We start from the raw sequence: 17,299 nt of genomic DNA, 5'->3' as shown, positions 1-17,299 counted from the left end.
CACCAAACCAGTGTCACTGTCACTTTTAACCTAAGGCGCCATGGTATTCATTTGCACTAGCATATTCAAAGTGATGTGCAGATGTGCACATGTGCATTAATGGAGCAGTCTTCAACCACAAAATAAACCCAAATCACTTAAGTTCAACATTATTTAGATATCTAAATATACCAAAAGATATCTGTTTGTTTCCAGTTAATGTACAGTATCATAATACACATATGCATGCCTTTAATCCTCTAAAATACTTTTAATACTTGTTTTTTTTTAAATATTCACACAGTGTCTCCCACAGAGTATGTGCTGTGTAATTCTAGTTGTCAAGTCAAGTCAATTTTATTTATACAGCCCAACATCACAAACACAATTTGCTGAAGGGCTTTACATTCTGTCTGTACAGCAAGTGACATGTCCTTACAGCCTCTGTCCTTAGACTCTCTGCCCCTAGACCGTCTGTCCTCAGCCCTTCTGTCCTTAGACCTTCTGTCCTCAGACCTTAGACCATCTGTCCTTAGACCCTCTGTCCTCAGACCTTCTGTCCTTAGACCCTCTGTCCCTAGACCCTCTGTCCTTAGACATTCTGTCCTTAGACCCTGTGTCCCTTGACCCTCTGTCCTTAGACCCCGTTGTACAGGGGGAAAATGCCTCAGAAAGAGCCACAGAAGAGAGACAAACGTGCAGTTGCGATGCTATAGAAGATTTTCTGTCACAGCTATAAAAGTTTTCAGATTAAGATTCTGATTCTGCCACAGACCAAAACAGCTGTAGCTGGTGGTGAGTTAGCCCTATGTCAAATACCATTCCATGTCTTCCAATCATCCATTAAATAAAGAAATAAAAATTATTTAAGCTGACAGAGCATACATTTGGTCTCGTTGTCAGTTTCAAAATGGATTTTGTCATGTTTTTCTTGCTGCTGTACCAGTTTCTTCTATTATTTCCACGTCAAAGCCTGAGAACAAGAACATTTTTGATCCAGTTGAACATATACGTGTTATTTTAAACGCCAAACCTCATTATCAAGTTTCAGTTCTAACACAATGCAGTGATATGTGAACATTGTCTCTTTCAGGTTTCAAAATAAGCCATTAATGATTCTGCATCAGCATACAGCAGCTAATGACATCCAATAATGTCACAGCACGGGGGGGCTGGCTGCACAGTGGGACAGTGGAACAGTGATCAGGCAGCATTTTACTGCACAACCTCCGTGTCAGTGGCGGACATAGCTGTGTGGTACAGGTTACGCAGCAAGGGCGAGATATCCAGTCAGTTTCCATAGTGATGTGGTTGAATAGAAGGGATTAACAGGGGCAGTGTGTTGAGAAAGGTTCCTGTCAAAGCTTGCATTTAAATAGCTTCTTGCCGCGGCTCCATCCTTTTCGGTGAGGATGATGATGGTGGACTCTTCATCTACCTTCAGTCCCAGACAATGGATTGTGTGCAGTCTTTTGTGTGCCGATTCCTCAGGTATAAAATAAATATAGTTTACGGCAACATACAGTGCAAACCTCAGGGTCAGAATCTGTCAGAATAAATATTTAATATATAATATATATATAATATAAATACCCTCAACCAAGGAGGTTACGTTTTCAGCTTTATTTGTCTGTCTGTGAGCAGCAGAATTGAACAGTAAAAGATTAATTTAAATTACATTTCCTGGGTGGCCAGAGCTAGAAATGATGAGATATAGGTGGTGATCTGGCTGGAATTGTTGCCAAAAGGCAATGAAATAATCCACCAAAAACAAACTTTCCTAAGTTGATATATCAAATCAAATTTTACTTCTCTCGCTCCAAACTGCAACATATACAATTTCAAAGCTTTTTACATACTGAGACAAACACATTTATGTTGGAAAACCACATGCAATTGCTCTAAATTGCTCATTCTGAGAATCAAACATCAGGTCACCAGTTTGTGTACCATCCACATAAAAACATATAAATATTTACAGTCATCGTTTAAAGCTGTTATTGCTGTTACAACCAGATGCATATATGTATATATATATAAATATATATATGTGTGTGGGGTCATTCATTTCAAAGGCCCTATTAGTCTCTGACATCCATTTGTACGTTGGTGCAGATTTGTGCGGCGCCTCCGTGTGCCTTTTAACCCCCGTGCACCTAATCTGCACCATTAATGGACTTTTTTGTTGAAGTTAATTAACCACTTTCAGTGATAGCGGCACAGCAATCCCAGCAGAGAGCCATATAAGGAGGGGGAGACGGAGCCCGATTATGCTGTTGCCTAGCAACACGTGTACAAAATTTGAAGCGATTTAGTCCCCACTGGTTATCATGGAGGTCATATGTTTACTAAACCCACAGCGTGTGCTGGCTGTCACACACCACCGTCAACAGATCAACACAACGTACCTGACACTGACGCAGTGATGCTAAAATGTCTCCTAATGCCATGGATTTTGTGGGAACTGGGTGGCAAATGCTACATCACAACACAACACGGGGAAGCTGGTGTTTTGCAGATGTGGGATTTAACTTCTTTGCATAGTTGATCCCTCCAGGAAGGAGGAGGGAAAAAAAAGGAGAAAAGAAACAGAGCATGCTCCTGATTTTTGGCTGATGATTCACTCAGTCTGCCTGAAATATCATTGGCCAGCTCACCTCACTGATTCCCACATCCCACAATACTTCACTACGCATGTAGATATCTGGCAGAAGACGCTGATTTCTTTTTTTAAAAACTGTCCACTCAGCTCGTCTAAATTGTATGTGTGCATGTGAGCGAGAGAATGAAAGGAAAGGAGAGTTCTTCACAGAGACAGAGGGAGGGAGGCGAGACAGAGCTGCTGAGGCACTCACTTCGCAGCAATTTAGGTCATGCTAAACAAAATGCTACACACTAAAGAAGCGCAGACAAATGGGAGCATCATTGAGCCTTTAGGTGATGTCAGTATAAGCTACAGTAGATCCCAACGTATAGTGACGGGGAAATGTGTGTGTACATGATGTAAACGTCTCAGGTGTCTCTCTGCGTTCAGGTGTGTGTGGACGAAATCCCATCCATCAAGCAAGGAGGGAAGTGGATCACACAGATACAGTATATCAAGTGAAAGATTATTAGGTTACATGTTACTTTCCCCCGGTGAAATACGAGTGTTTCCAATGCCTCCATCACAAAAGACACACAAGTGGTGCCACGCACTCTCTACACTCTCTGTGCTTATAAGTCGAGGAGGAAAAGGAATGTACAGCAGCAGCAGCAGCAGCAGCAGCAGCAGCAGCAGCAGCAGCAATCACGGTGAGAGGCTGATGAAAACAAAGAGCAGGCGACAGCGGAGCAGAAGCTGCACATCCACCGTGACAGTACGACTCTGTTTGAGCCTAATGTTTAATGTTTCCATGGTGAAAACAGCCGTGCTGTCACAACCGGGGGTTTTAAAGCATATTTGCACTTTGCAGATTTACACAGCACATTTGAACCACAACAACATTTAACTACTTTTAGTCTTCCAAGGGAAAATGCGCCACATGGTTAAATCACCAGGTTGACTTGCATGTTTACAATAAAAAAAAAAATAGAACAGGATGTGTACACAAGTCTGAAAAAACAAGTCTGGCGACAATATGAATAAAATATGTGAATTGCCTGTGATTAGCATACTAATGACTAATCAACATGCTAATCAGTTCACTTTCGTGTCCTCAAATTGCAGACAGGGCATGGAGGGATATGAGTATGTGGAATTTTTAAAAAAAAAATAAATAAATAAAGAAAGAAACTGTCTGTGGAGAAAATTGGACAAAGACAGATTTACCAAACATTACTAAAATTACACAGGGGGCAAAAATAGAGGGCAAATGAGTGCAGAGTGAAGGTGATTTGTTTAATTTGATGTAAAATATCACAATATAACGACAAACTATTGTATGAATAAAATGTTTTATCAACAATTTGTAGTTTGATAAATCAACCTATATGTTTTTAATGTACCCTGTCTGTATTCTATGTATTTTACTTTGTGATTCCATATCTGTATTCCTCATCTGTGTCCATATAAGCCGATAATGAACCTGTCATCATGGAATGAATTGTAATCCTGTGCATACAAAAAAACCCCTCTCAAACAATAAGATGATTTCACAGCCAATGGTCCAGTAAAGAGGGGGAAATGCAAGATTCAATCAAAGTCACACACTCTCACAAAGCTACTGCAGGAATAAAAGAGTATTCCCAGCCTCATGGAGCACGTACAGGATCCATGAGGAGCCCAAACACAAAGCTCACACGCTGAAATCAAGAAGAAAGATCAGTGATCTGCATCAAACCAAAGCCGCGGGGTCAGGAGGTCACGTGCAGCCCGCACGCATCCGTGTCACCAGCAGCACGTTTGGACACGGCCGCATACACAATCAGCAGGTGTATAAATATGTGTCATGTTTCACACTCCATGTCCGCGGGGACGGCGACCCAGATGGGATTTTAAATGCCTGCATTTCATGTGGTATCATTTAGTGGGTTAGTTCACCCCTCATTGCTCTGCCATCTGGTGCCCTCTCTCAGCCCGCGATAGGAGCATTCACACCAGAGCTTAAATGATCCTGATTCTCCTTCTGCCTGAGCATCTCCAGCAGTTTCACACACACACACACACACACACACTTCTCAACTTCTCTTCATTTACCTGCTCTCTCCAACTGACACGTGGAGGTTCAAAACAAAACCACAACAAGAAAGATGGAGAAAAACTACAAAGCCTTTTTTTAAATGAAGAGGAAACACAGTGTCATACACATATTTATATCATGTGTGTGTGTGTGTGTGTGAATGATAATATTTCTTATTATTTCAATGAACAGAAACAGCTAAAGCTAAAGTTGCCAATTTCCCTCAAAATTATTAGAAGTTGTGTTAATTCAGGGTTTTTAAAAGACATGTGACATGCATTGATTTTGGAAGTATGACTTTGTTATGGTTACTGTCTCGAATGTATTACTCCATTTTTGTTCCATTGAATTACAATTTTTTTTTATAAAAGACAAATCGGCACCCATGCAAGTATTTGGTGCATATGTGTGATCAACAGCATCACTTGTCAATTAAAAGTGAGTCATTTTCCCCAAAGATGACCCATCTGTGCAATAACTTGTCTTGTAGGCCTGTTAAACATCTTCACAAGTGGTTATTGGAATATTAATTTAGTAACTAATAAATATGTCACAACAGCTTCCCCTGGAGCCCCTGAGCCCTGAAATGTGTGCACACGCCAGTGCAGTGCAAGTGGGGGAAAATCACAGTTGCCCTGAAGAAAAGAAACTTTCACATATTCAGGCACATACAGTATATATGGGCCTATTTAAAGACACTTACCTTCCACTTCAAATTCACAAACTTCTCCTTAAATAAATGAGAGTTTTGGTTCCACGTTGCTTCATGTCCTCTGCGGGAAAAATAACAAAAAATATGTACAATTTAAAAACAAATCCAGGTCTGACCGCACGTCACTGAGTCTCTGAAACATTTGTTTTCATCAGTCCTCACAGTTTTTTTTCTGCAGTCCACGAGTTTATTCCTCTCATTTATGGAAGACGTTGGGCTTTGGACGATTAAAGGCAGGACTTAAAGACAAGCAGCCAAATGTTCCCTCCCTTTATTGATGGCCGGGCTCTCTTTATCACAGTTTGGCAGACAGACAGACAGACAGACAGACAGAGAGACACACTGACGTCTTTTCAAAAGCACAATATTGTGCCGTTTTGGAGCAATACAATAAATACAATAAATTACCCAATAACTCCACTCCTCCTTATGTTTCCATATTCTACCTCCACAATACATTTTATAAACAGTGAGGAGGAGGAGAAGAAGAAGAGGGGGGTGTATTTTTTTTCTTTCTTCCTGTTTTTAGGGGTGGGGTTGATGGAGCAACACAACACTGTTAAAAGAGTTGACTCAAATCAATATTTATCACTTTTTTTTCCCTCATTATGTGATTAAAAAAAGAAACTTATGCAGGAGATGATGACAACATACAAGCGTTACTTGTTACAGTGGAGAGTGGGTGAAAAAGAACAATTGGGAATTATGTTTTTTAAAAAACAACAACAACAACAAACACGTTGGCAAGTGTGATTTCAGTGCAGCCTTTCGATGAAGGGGTGAGGAGGAGGAGGGAGAGGAGGAGAGGAGAGGAGAGGAGGGGAGGACGACTTTGAGATGACATTGAGGCTGTTTCTGTGTGGATGGGAGTTGACTCTCTTGGTTGTTGATGTTAGACAGTCGCACAAGGCGAAGCGGCTGCTGCTGCCCGTGTTGATTCAGCCTCCTCCTCCTCTTCTTCCACCACCACCACCACCACCACCTCCTCCTCTTCCTCTTCCTCCTCCTCCTGGTCTTCAGCACTGGACAGCTCCTGCTCGGACTCCTCTGACGCCGCGTGGTCCCCGAAAGTCTTTTAATGGAAGTAAAATCTGTTTGTGTTCCACGAAATATTGGGAGTTTACAACTTCGCCCACTGGAGGAATCCACGGATACCTCTCTTGGAGGAGATTTGTGGCAGCCGGCAGCAGCGCATCCTCCTCGGCGGAGCAGAGCACACATTCACTGTGAGTAAAACTGGGTTGTTGTTTTGTTTTTTTGCAGGCTGTGAATGTGTGCGCGGCGTCCGCACTTTCACACCGACGAGTTTGCTTAATGCACGAATCCTCGAATTGTTTTTTTTTCTCTGTCTCATCCGTGTCTTCGCAGCGACAGTGTGCTTGTGATTAAATTGTGAATGAGCCCATCGATACGTCGCTGCATCGGCGCGATGAGCTCTGCGCCTCGCACGCTCCAGCCAATTAAACGTGGGATTGATTACTGTTTGCTGTATAGTCTATTATTGGACGGCACAATATGTGGAGAGCCGTTCTAATGCGTTCAGTGACGCCTTCGGTTCTCACAGGATCGAGTGGCTGTTGGCGCAGACCGGTGCGTAATGCTTTTACGCATTTGGATGTCCCCCCCTTTGTCTCCACTGTGCGTTTTTCTGTCTTCCAGTTTAATTTGAGACCTCTCTGTGTCCCCGCTGCGTCCGTCCCTGTGTTTGGAGAATCTGCAGGTGGTGACTGGTGTGGACTCCACTTTGTTATGCATAATTCTCAAAGGGCTATTTTGCTTTTTCTGCGGCGCGTCTTGCGCGTCAAGTGCACGGTTTGGATCCAGAAATGTGTCTGTTAAAGTTTTCACATTTTGTGTTCATGTCCATTTCCCATTTTATGAATATTATTTGTGTCTTTTCCATTTGGTAAACAGCGCAGACTTTGTATTGGCTGTCGTGTGCGTGTTTGCGTGTGTCTGTGGTTTCATTTGTGCGCAATCTGCTTTGGTTTTGGGATCAAGTCCAGCATGAGCTCGTTGGTCTGATATGAATGAAAATATTTGTCCCAGGGCCAAAATGTTCATGTGACGCTTTGGTGTGACTTGCATTTAAGGAATAATGTGGTTTGGGCAGAATGTGCATGTAGAGCAAAAAAATAATAATAATATTAAATGTGTCCATGACCACATCCTGTGCGTCTCCAGGGAGGAAAAAAAAAATCGACCAATTGCTCTATTCACGATTCCAGGTTAAGGCCGTGTGCGCGCACAGGCTTCATCTCCAGACATTTTGGTCCAAAGGTTAGGGTCTAAAAACCAACCGCGAAGCTGCTGTCTACGTGGACCGGTGCTGAAGCCTCCCGTCCGACTGTCAGGACCTCTGCCAAACCCAGAGACATGGCGACGAACGGCACCAAAGCGGACGGACAAGTCACAGAACTGAACGAGGTGGCCACTAACAATGACAAACCCAAGTCACTGGACGTGAAAGGCGAAAAGAAGCAGAAAAAGGAGGTCCCTGACAGGGAAACATGGGGAGGAAAATTTGATTTCCTCCTGTCGTGTGTTGGTTATGCAATTGGACTGGGGAACGTTTGGAGATTTCCATATCTGTGTGGAAAAAATGGTGGAGGTAAACATGATTTTTTTCTCCGTTTTGTTTTTGCTGATTGTGTGGATGATGTGATGTTTGTGCAATCCGTGTATAATCTGATCTACCTCTGTCCATGCAGGAGCCTTCTTGATTCCTTATTTTTTGACCCTCATATTTGCTGGGGTCCCCTTGTTTCTACTGGAATGCTCTCTTGGTCAGTACACCTCCATTGGAGGGCTTGGTGTGTGGAAGCTGGCTCCTATGTTTAAAGGTATTGGAATTGTGTTAAGTTTATTAAGCTCAAACACGTGCAGGCCACACCACTGATGCTCTCTCTTTTTACTACGCTGCCTAAATCATTTCTGTGTGATAGGTGTGGGCCTTGCAGCAGCTGTCCTGTCCTTCTGGCTCAACATTTACTACATTGTGATCATTTCCTGGGCCATTTACTACCTATACAACTCATTCACCAGTGTAAGTATGACACAGTGTCAGTGATTCACAATAAAGTAGGAAAAACAGGGTTGTTGCAGCCTGTGCAAAATTAAATAAATAAAACTTGTTTTGTGTGTTTTTTTTAGGACCTTCCATGGAGCTCATGTGACAATCCATGGAACACAGACAAATGTTACACAAACTACTCCATTGCAGACACCACCAACCTCACCAGTTCAGTGCTGGAGTTTTGGGAGTAAGATATCGACCTGCTATCTCTTATACATATAAGTACATATATACATATATATATATATATATACATATATATATATATATATGTATATATATACCTATATATTCTATTCATATATATATATATATGAATAGAATATATAGGTATATATCCTTTGGCTGCCAGCCTGCGTGTATAATAGACTTACTGTTGCTCACTCTGACTTGTAGGCGCAACATGCATGAAATGACCGATGGTTTGGGAAAACCAGGCCAGCTTCGAGTGCCACTGGCAATAACACTGGCCATCGCCTGGGTCCTCGTGTACTTCTGTATCTGGAAAGGCGTTAGCTGGACAGGGAAGGTAAGCGAGGCCAACAAGGATCGGTGTGTGACAGCGATGCAATATTCATCAGTCTAATATCACCTCATCAATCATTCACATCGCAGTCAACATTGTCCAGATGGATTTTTAAGATAAGGAAGAGACGACGTCAAGGCGCTCATGGCGGCTAATCTGACTCTCTGACACATTTGCTCACACCGAAGTGTGGATTCATAAGAGGAGGAGCAGCCAACCCAGCACATGCCTCAGTCATGTGGTTTTGTCCCCTCCTCTCCTCACACCATTCGGAGCTTCTAAGCCCCCCTCCCTCGCTTGTGGTGCCACATTTGAAAAAGTCGACTGCATCATGTGACCGTGGCAAATAAAATTGGTCTTGGTCACAAAAACGCCCACCCCACCCCCCATCCCCCCCCCTGCACGTTTGGCTTGCACACGGCTGTCATAAATGAACGGCGAGGAGAGCTGATTCAAAATGTAGTTGTGCTGCTGCTCCATATTTGGTGTCTTCCATCTGCTTTTTCTGGAAGATACCATTCGTGGTCAGCGTGTCTTTGAACTGTGGCCCTCAGGCAGACGTTAGGTCAGCCAGAAAGTAAGAGAGTAATCTGTACATTAAACAGAAACATACAATAAATATCCCTATCATCCTGCTACCCAGCTGATAACTGCCTCACATGTTCTTTTATAGGTCGTTTACTTCTCAGCCACATATCCTTACTTCATGCTGTTCATCCTCTTCATCCGCGGGGTGACTCTGCCCGGAGCTGGGGACGGGATTCTGTTCTACATTACCCCCAACTTTGAGAAACTCAAAGAGTCTGAGGTAATGACATATTATTACATGAATCACGGCGACCTGAGTGAGCACAGCTCGGTCTCACGCAGGTAAAAATGCTTTCTTTTGGCAGGTGTGGCTGGACGCAGCTACGCAGATCTTTTTCTCCTACGGATTGGGACTGGGCTCCCTTATAGCTCTGGGCAGTTATAACCCATTCAATAATAATGTGTACAGGTAAGTGTGGTGACGATTCATGGACAGAGAAAGTCATATATATCTGTGTAAGAGGAGCGTAAACTATAACTATATTAAAGACGTTATTCATGAAAACACTGAAAGAACCATTCAAGGGTCTTTGTATTGTCAATTCCCGGATGAAATAATAATAATAACATTAACAATACAAGAGGAATGCTGACATTTTCATAGTTCTAGGTAGGGCTGAATGATTGGTGTTAATATCTAACTGCAATTTCATTGCAGATATTGCAATTTGATTTACGAGATCATTTTCAAGGGTCAAGGTTCAGGTCAATATTCCCTGTAGATTTAAGATGTGACAGAGCATTAGCACATGACACAATAAAAATATGAACTACTCTGTAATTCTTTTGCAAGGCTATGGAAGAGTATTAGGGCCATGTGTAAAAAAAAGTCAGATGTTTTTTTTATCAGAAATCTGACTTTTTTTGGGCCACAAAGAAAACAGCATTAATTCTGAGATTAAAGTGAGAATTTTCAATCTGACTTTAATCTCAGAATTCATGCTGGTTTATTATTCTTACTGTCTTTCTTCTTTTTTTTTTTACATTTGTCGCTAATACTCTTCCGTACAAGGCAGATAATTTAAAGATGCAGATTGTAATTGTATGAGTTAATTTCACAAAAATAAATGAATTGTTCGGCCCTCGTTCTAGGTCACATGAACAATTATTCTTTTAATAAAAAAAAATAGATACATTTTGTCTGTACCACCAATGCAACATCTCTGATAAGAAGTTTGTTTATGCCGGTCATAAACAAAGAAAAAAATGGCTTTCCACCAAACGTTTGTTGATCAAAAGGAAGAAAAATTGCAGCTCATAGTTCTTCTTCTGTTCGGGGGAAAGTCGATACGGGGGGGGTTAAAAAATGCAAGTCAAATGAATTCTTTTACAACAGGCCTATTTTATATTTCCTCTCCCCAGAGACTCCATCATAGTGTGCTGCATCAACTCATGTACCAGCATGTTTGCTGGCTTTGTCATCTTCTCTATTGTTGGCTTCATGGCACATGTGACAAAGAAAGACATTGCCGATGTAGCAGCTTCAGGTAACGGCACATCACATTTGTGTCATTTTCCCCTTCTGTAATTGTTCTTCCCTCTACACACACACACACACACACACACACACACACACACACACAAAAGGTGCTCTGTCATTCATTGCTGGCTGACTGCTTCTGAACAGCTTTTGTCATCACCTCAGAGTGTGTGTGAGGAAAAGAGAGAGAGAATAATTCTGAGAAAATATGATTTTTTTCAGGTCCTGGATTAGCTTTCCTTGCCTACCCGGAGGCAGTAACCCAGTTGCCTATGTCTCCTCTCTGGGCCGTTCTGTTCTTCTCCATGCTGCTCATGCTGGGGATCGACAGCCAGGTAAGGGGCTCGGGAGATGATACGCTCATGGGCTGACCTAAATATTTAAATGCCGCTGCACATATCATGCAGCTCGCCCCTGCTCCCTGCATGATAAGCATGCAATTTGCTCCTTTTTGGACAGATATGTAGCAGAGCTTTGACATCAACTGTCAAGTCTCTTTAACGCAACTTTAACACCTCCGTGTGCCCGCTGGTGCCACTGCCTGTGTTTCTCGAGGTCATTTGTGTTTAAATAAGGCAAACACAAACAGTCACACATACTGTAGGTCATTATTGCCACAAACAGTGAACATTATAACGCTATTTATGGCTTTATAATCATACTGCAGTGTCTCGTTTACGTGTTGGAGCCAAGATGGCCTTCTTTCTCATTTTGTCCCATGGTTTTAAGGCACAACACAATTGTACGACGGAGTATTAGGGCCAAACTGAATTATGAGATTATTTTATCATTATTTAACTAAAAGTATTATGATTATTAAATAGCAACAGAATGCCTTGCAGTCGACCACTAGCAGACATTTAATCCTCCCCAAAACGAGATGATTTCCTCCAAGTCTGAGTGATTCTTTCTTCAAAAAAGACTCAGGTCCTATTCTGTTTCTATTTGTGCGGCAATATAACAAAGCATAAACATAACAGCTTCCACGTGAGCCTGAGAGTTGAGTTAGGATGAAAGTCAGGGGTCAAGTCTAAATCAATCCTTCTCTGATTATTTAAGACACACTTGAATAAATAGATTCTCAAGTGACGTCTCTCTCCTCTTTGTCCAAAGAAAACCTTGCTACAACTTTGTACAGAACCGAAATAAAACAGAATTCCTCATCTGGACACATCTGAGATTTAGCTTGAATAATAATTACGAATTTATTCTCATAATATTACGAAAAAAAAAACTTCAGTTTGGCCCTATGCTCCTAATACTGTCATTAATATGAAGCTTTTCCAGGAGATACAACATTTAACCAAATATTCAACCTGGTAGAGTAAAACGAAACAAAAATACTGAACATATCTACACACACATGCAGCATCTATATAAACAGCAAGGTGCATTGACAGCGCAGATGTCCGTATTTCCTCCCTAATGTTGTTTTTCCCTGTGGTTGTGTCCCTCAGTTCTGCACGGTTGAAGGCTTCATCACTGCTCTGGTGGACGAGTTTCCCAGAGCTCTTAGAGGTAGACGAGAGATCTTCATTGCAGCTGTCTGTCTGGTCTCGTATGTGATCGGACTCTCAAACATCACACAGGTAATAACGCGGGCAGTTCTTGTTACTTTGAAAATGAAAAATAGGATGTTTTGCATCTGTGTTTCATCTGCACATTGTCCTTGTTCCTGTTTCCTGTAACCAGGGTGGAATCTACGTGTTCAAACTGTTCGACTACTACTCCGCCAGTGGGATGTGTCTGCTGTTCTTGGTCTTCTTTGAGTGTATCTCCATATCCTGGTTCTACGGTGTGTATACAAAATTATCCTTAAAGATTAAGAAAAAAACGTGGTGAAATGCAAAGGTGAGAAAGTGTCACGTCTACACAGAGACAAAAACACCGTCAAGGTCACGGGCGCTCGTGCGTTCCACCTCGACGCCCTCGTCGCCATGCATGGCAAACCAGCCGCAAATTGAAATCAATTGGACGTGAATATTTCTGACCGTGGACTCATTTGTGCCGCAGGTGTGAACAAGTTCTACGACAACATCGAGGAGATGATCGGCTACAAGCCGTGTATATGGTGGAAGATGTGCTGGGTCGTGTTCACCCCTCTCATCGTCGGCGTGAGTATCCTCGCACTAATGCAACCGTGCGTCCGTCTAAAGTCAGGACATGAACAAATGAAACAATAAATAAAGTCAATATTAGGTGCCCGCAGGCACGTCAGGCGGAACGAATGCTGCCCCTAGTGAGCGCTGTCAGGATGCATAAAGCGTCTCATGTCTCCCACAGGGGGTGTTCCTGTTCAGCGCCATACAAATGGTTCCTCTCAAAATGGGAGACTATGTGTTCCCACGCTGGGGTCAGGGAGTGGGCTGGCTCATGGCATTGTCCTCCATGGTTCTCATTCCGGGATACATGATCTACATGTATCTTGGACTCAAGGGCACCTACAAAGAGGTAAGACGTTCACGGTGTGTGTGAAGCTGAAGCGCTTCTTTTCTTACAGTGCAGTTTGTCAGTCTTTGACGCTGGACTCTCGCAGATCTTGAGAAAAAAGGATCGACTTGACTTCTGGCTAATCAAATCACATTCATGTGTTTAAGCTCAAACAACACACACCATCCAAATCACAGACTGTATAAGAAATGGACGTAGCTTTCTGATTTCAAAAGTGCCTAGGTGATAGAACAGAGGTAGTGGCTCGCCACCAGAGGGCAAATACTTAATCAGCAGTAAATGAAAGGAATGGAAGTCAAAGATGTGTCTTCTCACTTGATTTCTAACATCATTACACTTTTTTTCTGAGGTGTTAAAGGTCTCAATCACTAGTCTCAGGTCTTTTTCAATTGAACATGATGTCCATCCATCTCCGACAGCACTGGTGCCAATCCTAGCTGACATAGGGTGAAAGATGCTAGTCCATAATAGGGCCACATAGAGACAAACAACCATCCACTCTCACACCAACGGTCAATTTAGAGTTTGCCTAATCCCCAAATCTAGAAGATTCTAGAGGATTAGAAAACCGAAGAACCCAGAGAAAGCCCACATACACACATACAGTACAAGGGGGGAACATGCAAACTTTTGACGGACAGAGTGCATCTATCAACTGCAGAAACAGCAGACAACAGAAACACTTAGTGTTCTGCTAACTTACAAGCACCCGGCATGTCCACTGTTGTAGTCGTGTAGCCAGATTCCAAATCTCATGCTGCAATTCTTTTGTTCTCCTTCCCTCAAAAGCGACTGCGGATAATGCTTCAGCCCCCTGCTGTCATCAGGCGATGTCAGGAGAACGGACCTGAGCAGGTGGAGACCAACACCGCCAACTTGTCCAGCCCTGCTAACCCAGCTCCCGCCAACGCCGCCAGCCCCACCAATCCAGCTCCGGTCAACTCAACCAGCCCCGTGAGCACCATTAACCCTCCTCCTCCTCCTGCTGTGCCAGCTAACCCGGCCACTACCGCTAACCCGGCGAACCCAGCGACTAGTCCCACGACCACCACCTCCACGATGGCCAGTCCAGTTAACCCCATCACCACCACCACAACCACCACCACCTCAACTGTGAGTCCAACCAGCCCACCTCCCAACCCAGCGAGCCCATCGGAGCCCGTTAACCCCCCTAACCCAACAAGCCCGACCTCTACCCTGACCAATGCCGAGGCCAACGTGTAGACAACAAAGAAACCCTCATGGAGCATGTAGACAAAAGAGAACATTACAAAGGACTTCCAAGATTTTAATTGATCCACCTACCTCCTGGGGCAATATGTAATCAAAACAGATTTTCAAAACCATGTTTAATTTTTTTTCTGCATTTGTAAAAAAAAAAGAAAAAAACCAAGCCAGTGTTGGTTTGCATTGTGGAAAAACAATGTCAAAGACTGTTAGTCACGAAAACAACCATAAATCCGAGTAAAAAAAAAAAAAGAAGAAAAAGAAAAAGAAGAAATGTAAACACTGTGTAATACTGTGAGAAAAGAAGAAAACATAGAGATCTAGGTTAGAAATTTGTTGAATATCTTCATGAATCAAGTAAAAATACCGTGTGAATATAGTAGATGAAGTAGTGAACAAACTTGACATCGTTGAAGAATTGCAAAAAGGGATGGCATCAATTTCTATTGTGGATGTTTACTAATCCTCACACAGTTGTCTATTTTCCAAATGTTGCACTCTGTGAGGTGAACCACGGGCCGCGAGGTGAACGGGAAGCTCTGAGAAAGCACAATGCCAATAGGAAGTTCACGACTATAGGAGCTTCTGGAGAAAAATAAGATATCGTGTGTGTGTGTGTGTGTGTGAGAGAGACTGTTACTTTTTGTTCCTTCTTTTTTCAGACAAGAGAAAACTTTTATGTGATCAAAACATTTTTAGAATTATTTTTAGGGATGTTTTATACTATATGTGTCGTGATGGAGGACCAAAATCAAAAAGGCAGACAAAAGCAAAAACTATGCCATTTATTGTTCGGTTGGCAAAGCACAGGGTACGAAGAAGTACATAAAAAAAAAGAAGAAGAAGAAGAAGAAGAAGAAAAAGAAAAAGCACAGGGTTAGAAAAGTGATTTACAAACATCGACTATCCCTTAATGCTGACAGTCAGTCCTGTTTACGTTTTGCATGCATTCCTCAGGAACATCAGTGAAAAACTATGTCTCCTGACAAACAAAGAGAAAACAAAAGAATAACGGGGGAAAAGGCCTTAAGCCAGAGCACCAATTCCAACTTAAGCCTTAAGTCTGTTTACACGACTAGGCCCGGACACAGAAACACCACGTTTTTACACGAGCACAAAACCCTGGACCAACTCTGTGTCGAAAAACACACTAATCGCTAATCTTTTCTTCACGTGTAAATGATCTGTTGTAGTTTGACCAATATGTATTCAGCAATACATATGTAGACGTATAAGTGCGGGCCAATAAGCAAGCGGCCCGTTTGTGTCGTCTTTGGTTTCACCACCGAAAAGCACAAAGCTTTAATTTCCCCTTCCCCCCCCCCGCCCCCAGACTTTTGCCATCCATGGTGTGTTAGGACAAGGTTAGTTTGCTTCTATGGCAGCTACTGTGAGAAAAAAAACAACAACAACAACAACAAAAAGGCATCTGGTCGAAAACAAGAAAATGTTTACCTTGAAAAGCAAAACAGCTGAGCGACAAATGTGAAATGGCTACAGTTCATGTCCTGTGAATTTTGTATAAAAGTTAACTCTACCACAGTTTTTCTCTGGAACTTTGTCGTAAAAAACCGTACCGTGTGAAACATGTAACTGTGAACGTCTGTACTACATTGGAAGTTCTATGTCTAAGTGTTTGAAAAAAAAAAAAATGGAGTTGCTGTTTTCTGCAATAATATTTTGATCACAGAAGCTAAAGCACATATCTTTACAGAAGTATACGAACGACGACGATGACAATGAAGATACCGACCGTTATATTGAAAAGATAGAAACTATGTCTAGTAAAAAAAAAAACAACGATTATATTGTTTTGTATATTTTTAACTGTCTCACTGCCTAATGTAAAACATATAAACATGTATCTAAATGGTGTCACATTATAAAGCACGATTGTTATGTTATACAAAGAGAAAAAGACTGAAAAAAATAAAGAGTTATAGAAAATATAAGTACAACACACGTCTGGCATACGTCCCTTATGTGTTTAAAGTAGCAGCCCTGAGAAATTAGGTCAAGCCCAGCTAACTGATGAAAGGATGAATCCAAAGATGCAGTCATTATCTATAACCCGCTCTTTCTTTTACATTACATTACATGTCATTTAGCAGGCGCTTTTATCCAAAGCGACTTACAATTGAATTGAGTACAATCAGCCAGGGGTGGAATCGAACTTGCGACCATTGCGACTATGATGAACTCTTAATAAACTCTGTTGAATAACAGGGTTTATTAAGAGTATTAGGATCACATGTAATAAAAATAAAGTCAGAATTCTGAGAAAAAAAGTCAAGAATTATGAGATTAAAGTCAGATTTCTGAGAAAAATGTGTGAATTATGAATTCAAATCAGAATTATGAGGAAAAAAGTCTGAATTAAGAGATTGAAGTCAGAATTCTGAGATTTAAATCACAATTCTGAGGGAAAAAAAAGTCAAGAATTCTGAGATTAAAGTCAGAATTCTGAGATTAAAGTCTGAATTATGAGATTAAAAACAGAATTATGAGGTAAAAAAAAAGGTCAGATGAGATTAAAGTCAAAATAGATTAATGTCTGAATTGAATTAAATCCTCAGAATTTATGCTGGTTTATTTTTTT

At 41.8% G+C, this 17,299-nt stretch overlaps 1 protein-coding gene across 1 annotated transcript; it reads left to right on the top strand.

Moving 5' to 3' along the window:
- Positions 1-6,221: 6,221 nt before the first annotated feature.
- Positions 6,222-16,652, top strand: slc6a1a (solute carrier family 6 member 1a). Its single transcript, XM_044038590.1, has 15 exons — positions 6,222-6,578; positions 7,581-7,963; positions 8,064-8,195; positions 8,298-8,398; positions 8,506-8,615; positions 8,825-8,957; positions 9,628-9,762; positions 9,848-9,951; positions 10,905-11,029; positions 11,245-11,357; positions 12,480-12,611; positions 12,715-12,817; positions 13,036-13,136; positions 13,306-13,473; positions 14,263-16,652. The coding sequence occupies exons 2-15, from the start codon at positions 7,729-7,731 to the stop codon at positions 14,695-14,697; spliced, it is 2,127 nt and encodes a 708-aa protein (XP_043894525.1). The 5' UTR covers positions 6,222-6,578; positions 7,581-7,728; the 3' UTR covers positions 14,698-16,652.
- Positions 16,653-17,299: the final 647 nt, after the last annotated feature.

This window comes from Solea senegalensis, linkage group LG11 (genome assembly GCF_019176455.1).
Source record: "Solea senegalensis isolate Sse05_10M linkage group LG11, IFAPA_SoseM_1, whole genome shotgun sequence".
Lineage (NCBI taxonomy): Eukaryota > Metazoa > Chordata > Actinopteri > Pleuronectiformes > Soleidae > Solea > Solea senegalensis.
Note: the sequence above shows the minus strand (reverse complement) of the source record. Positions and strands in the feature narration are given on the sequence as shown.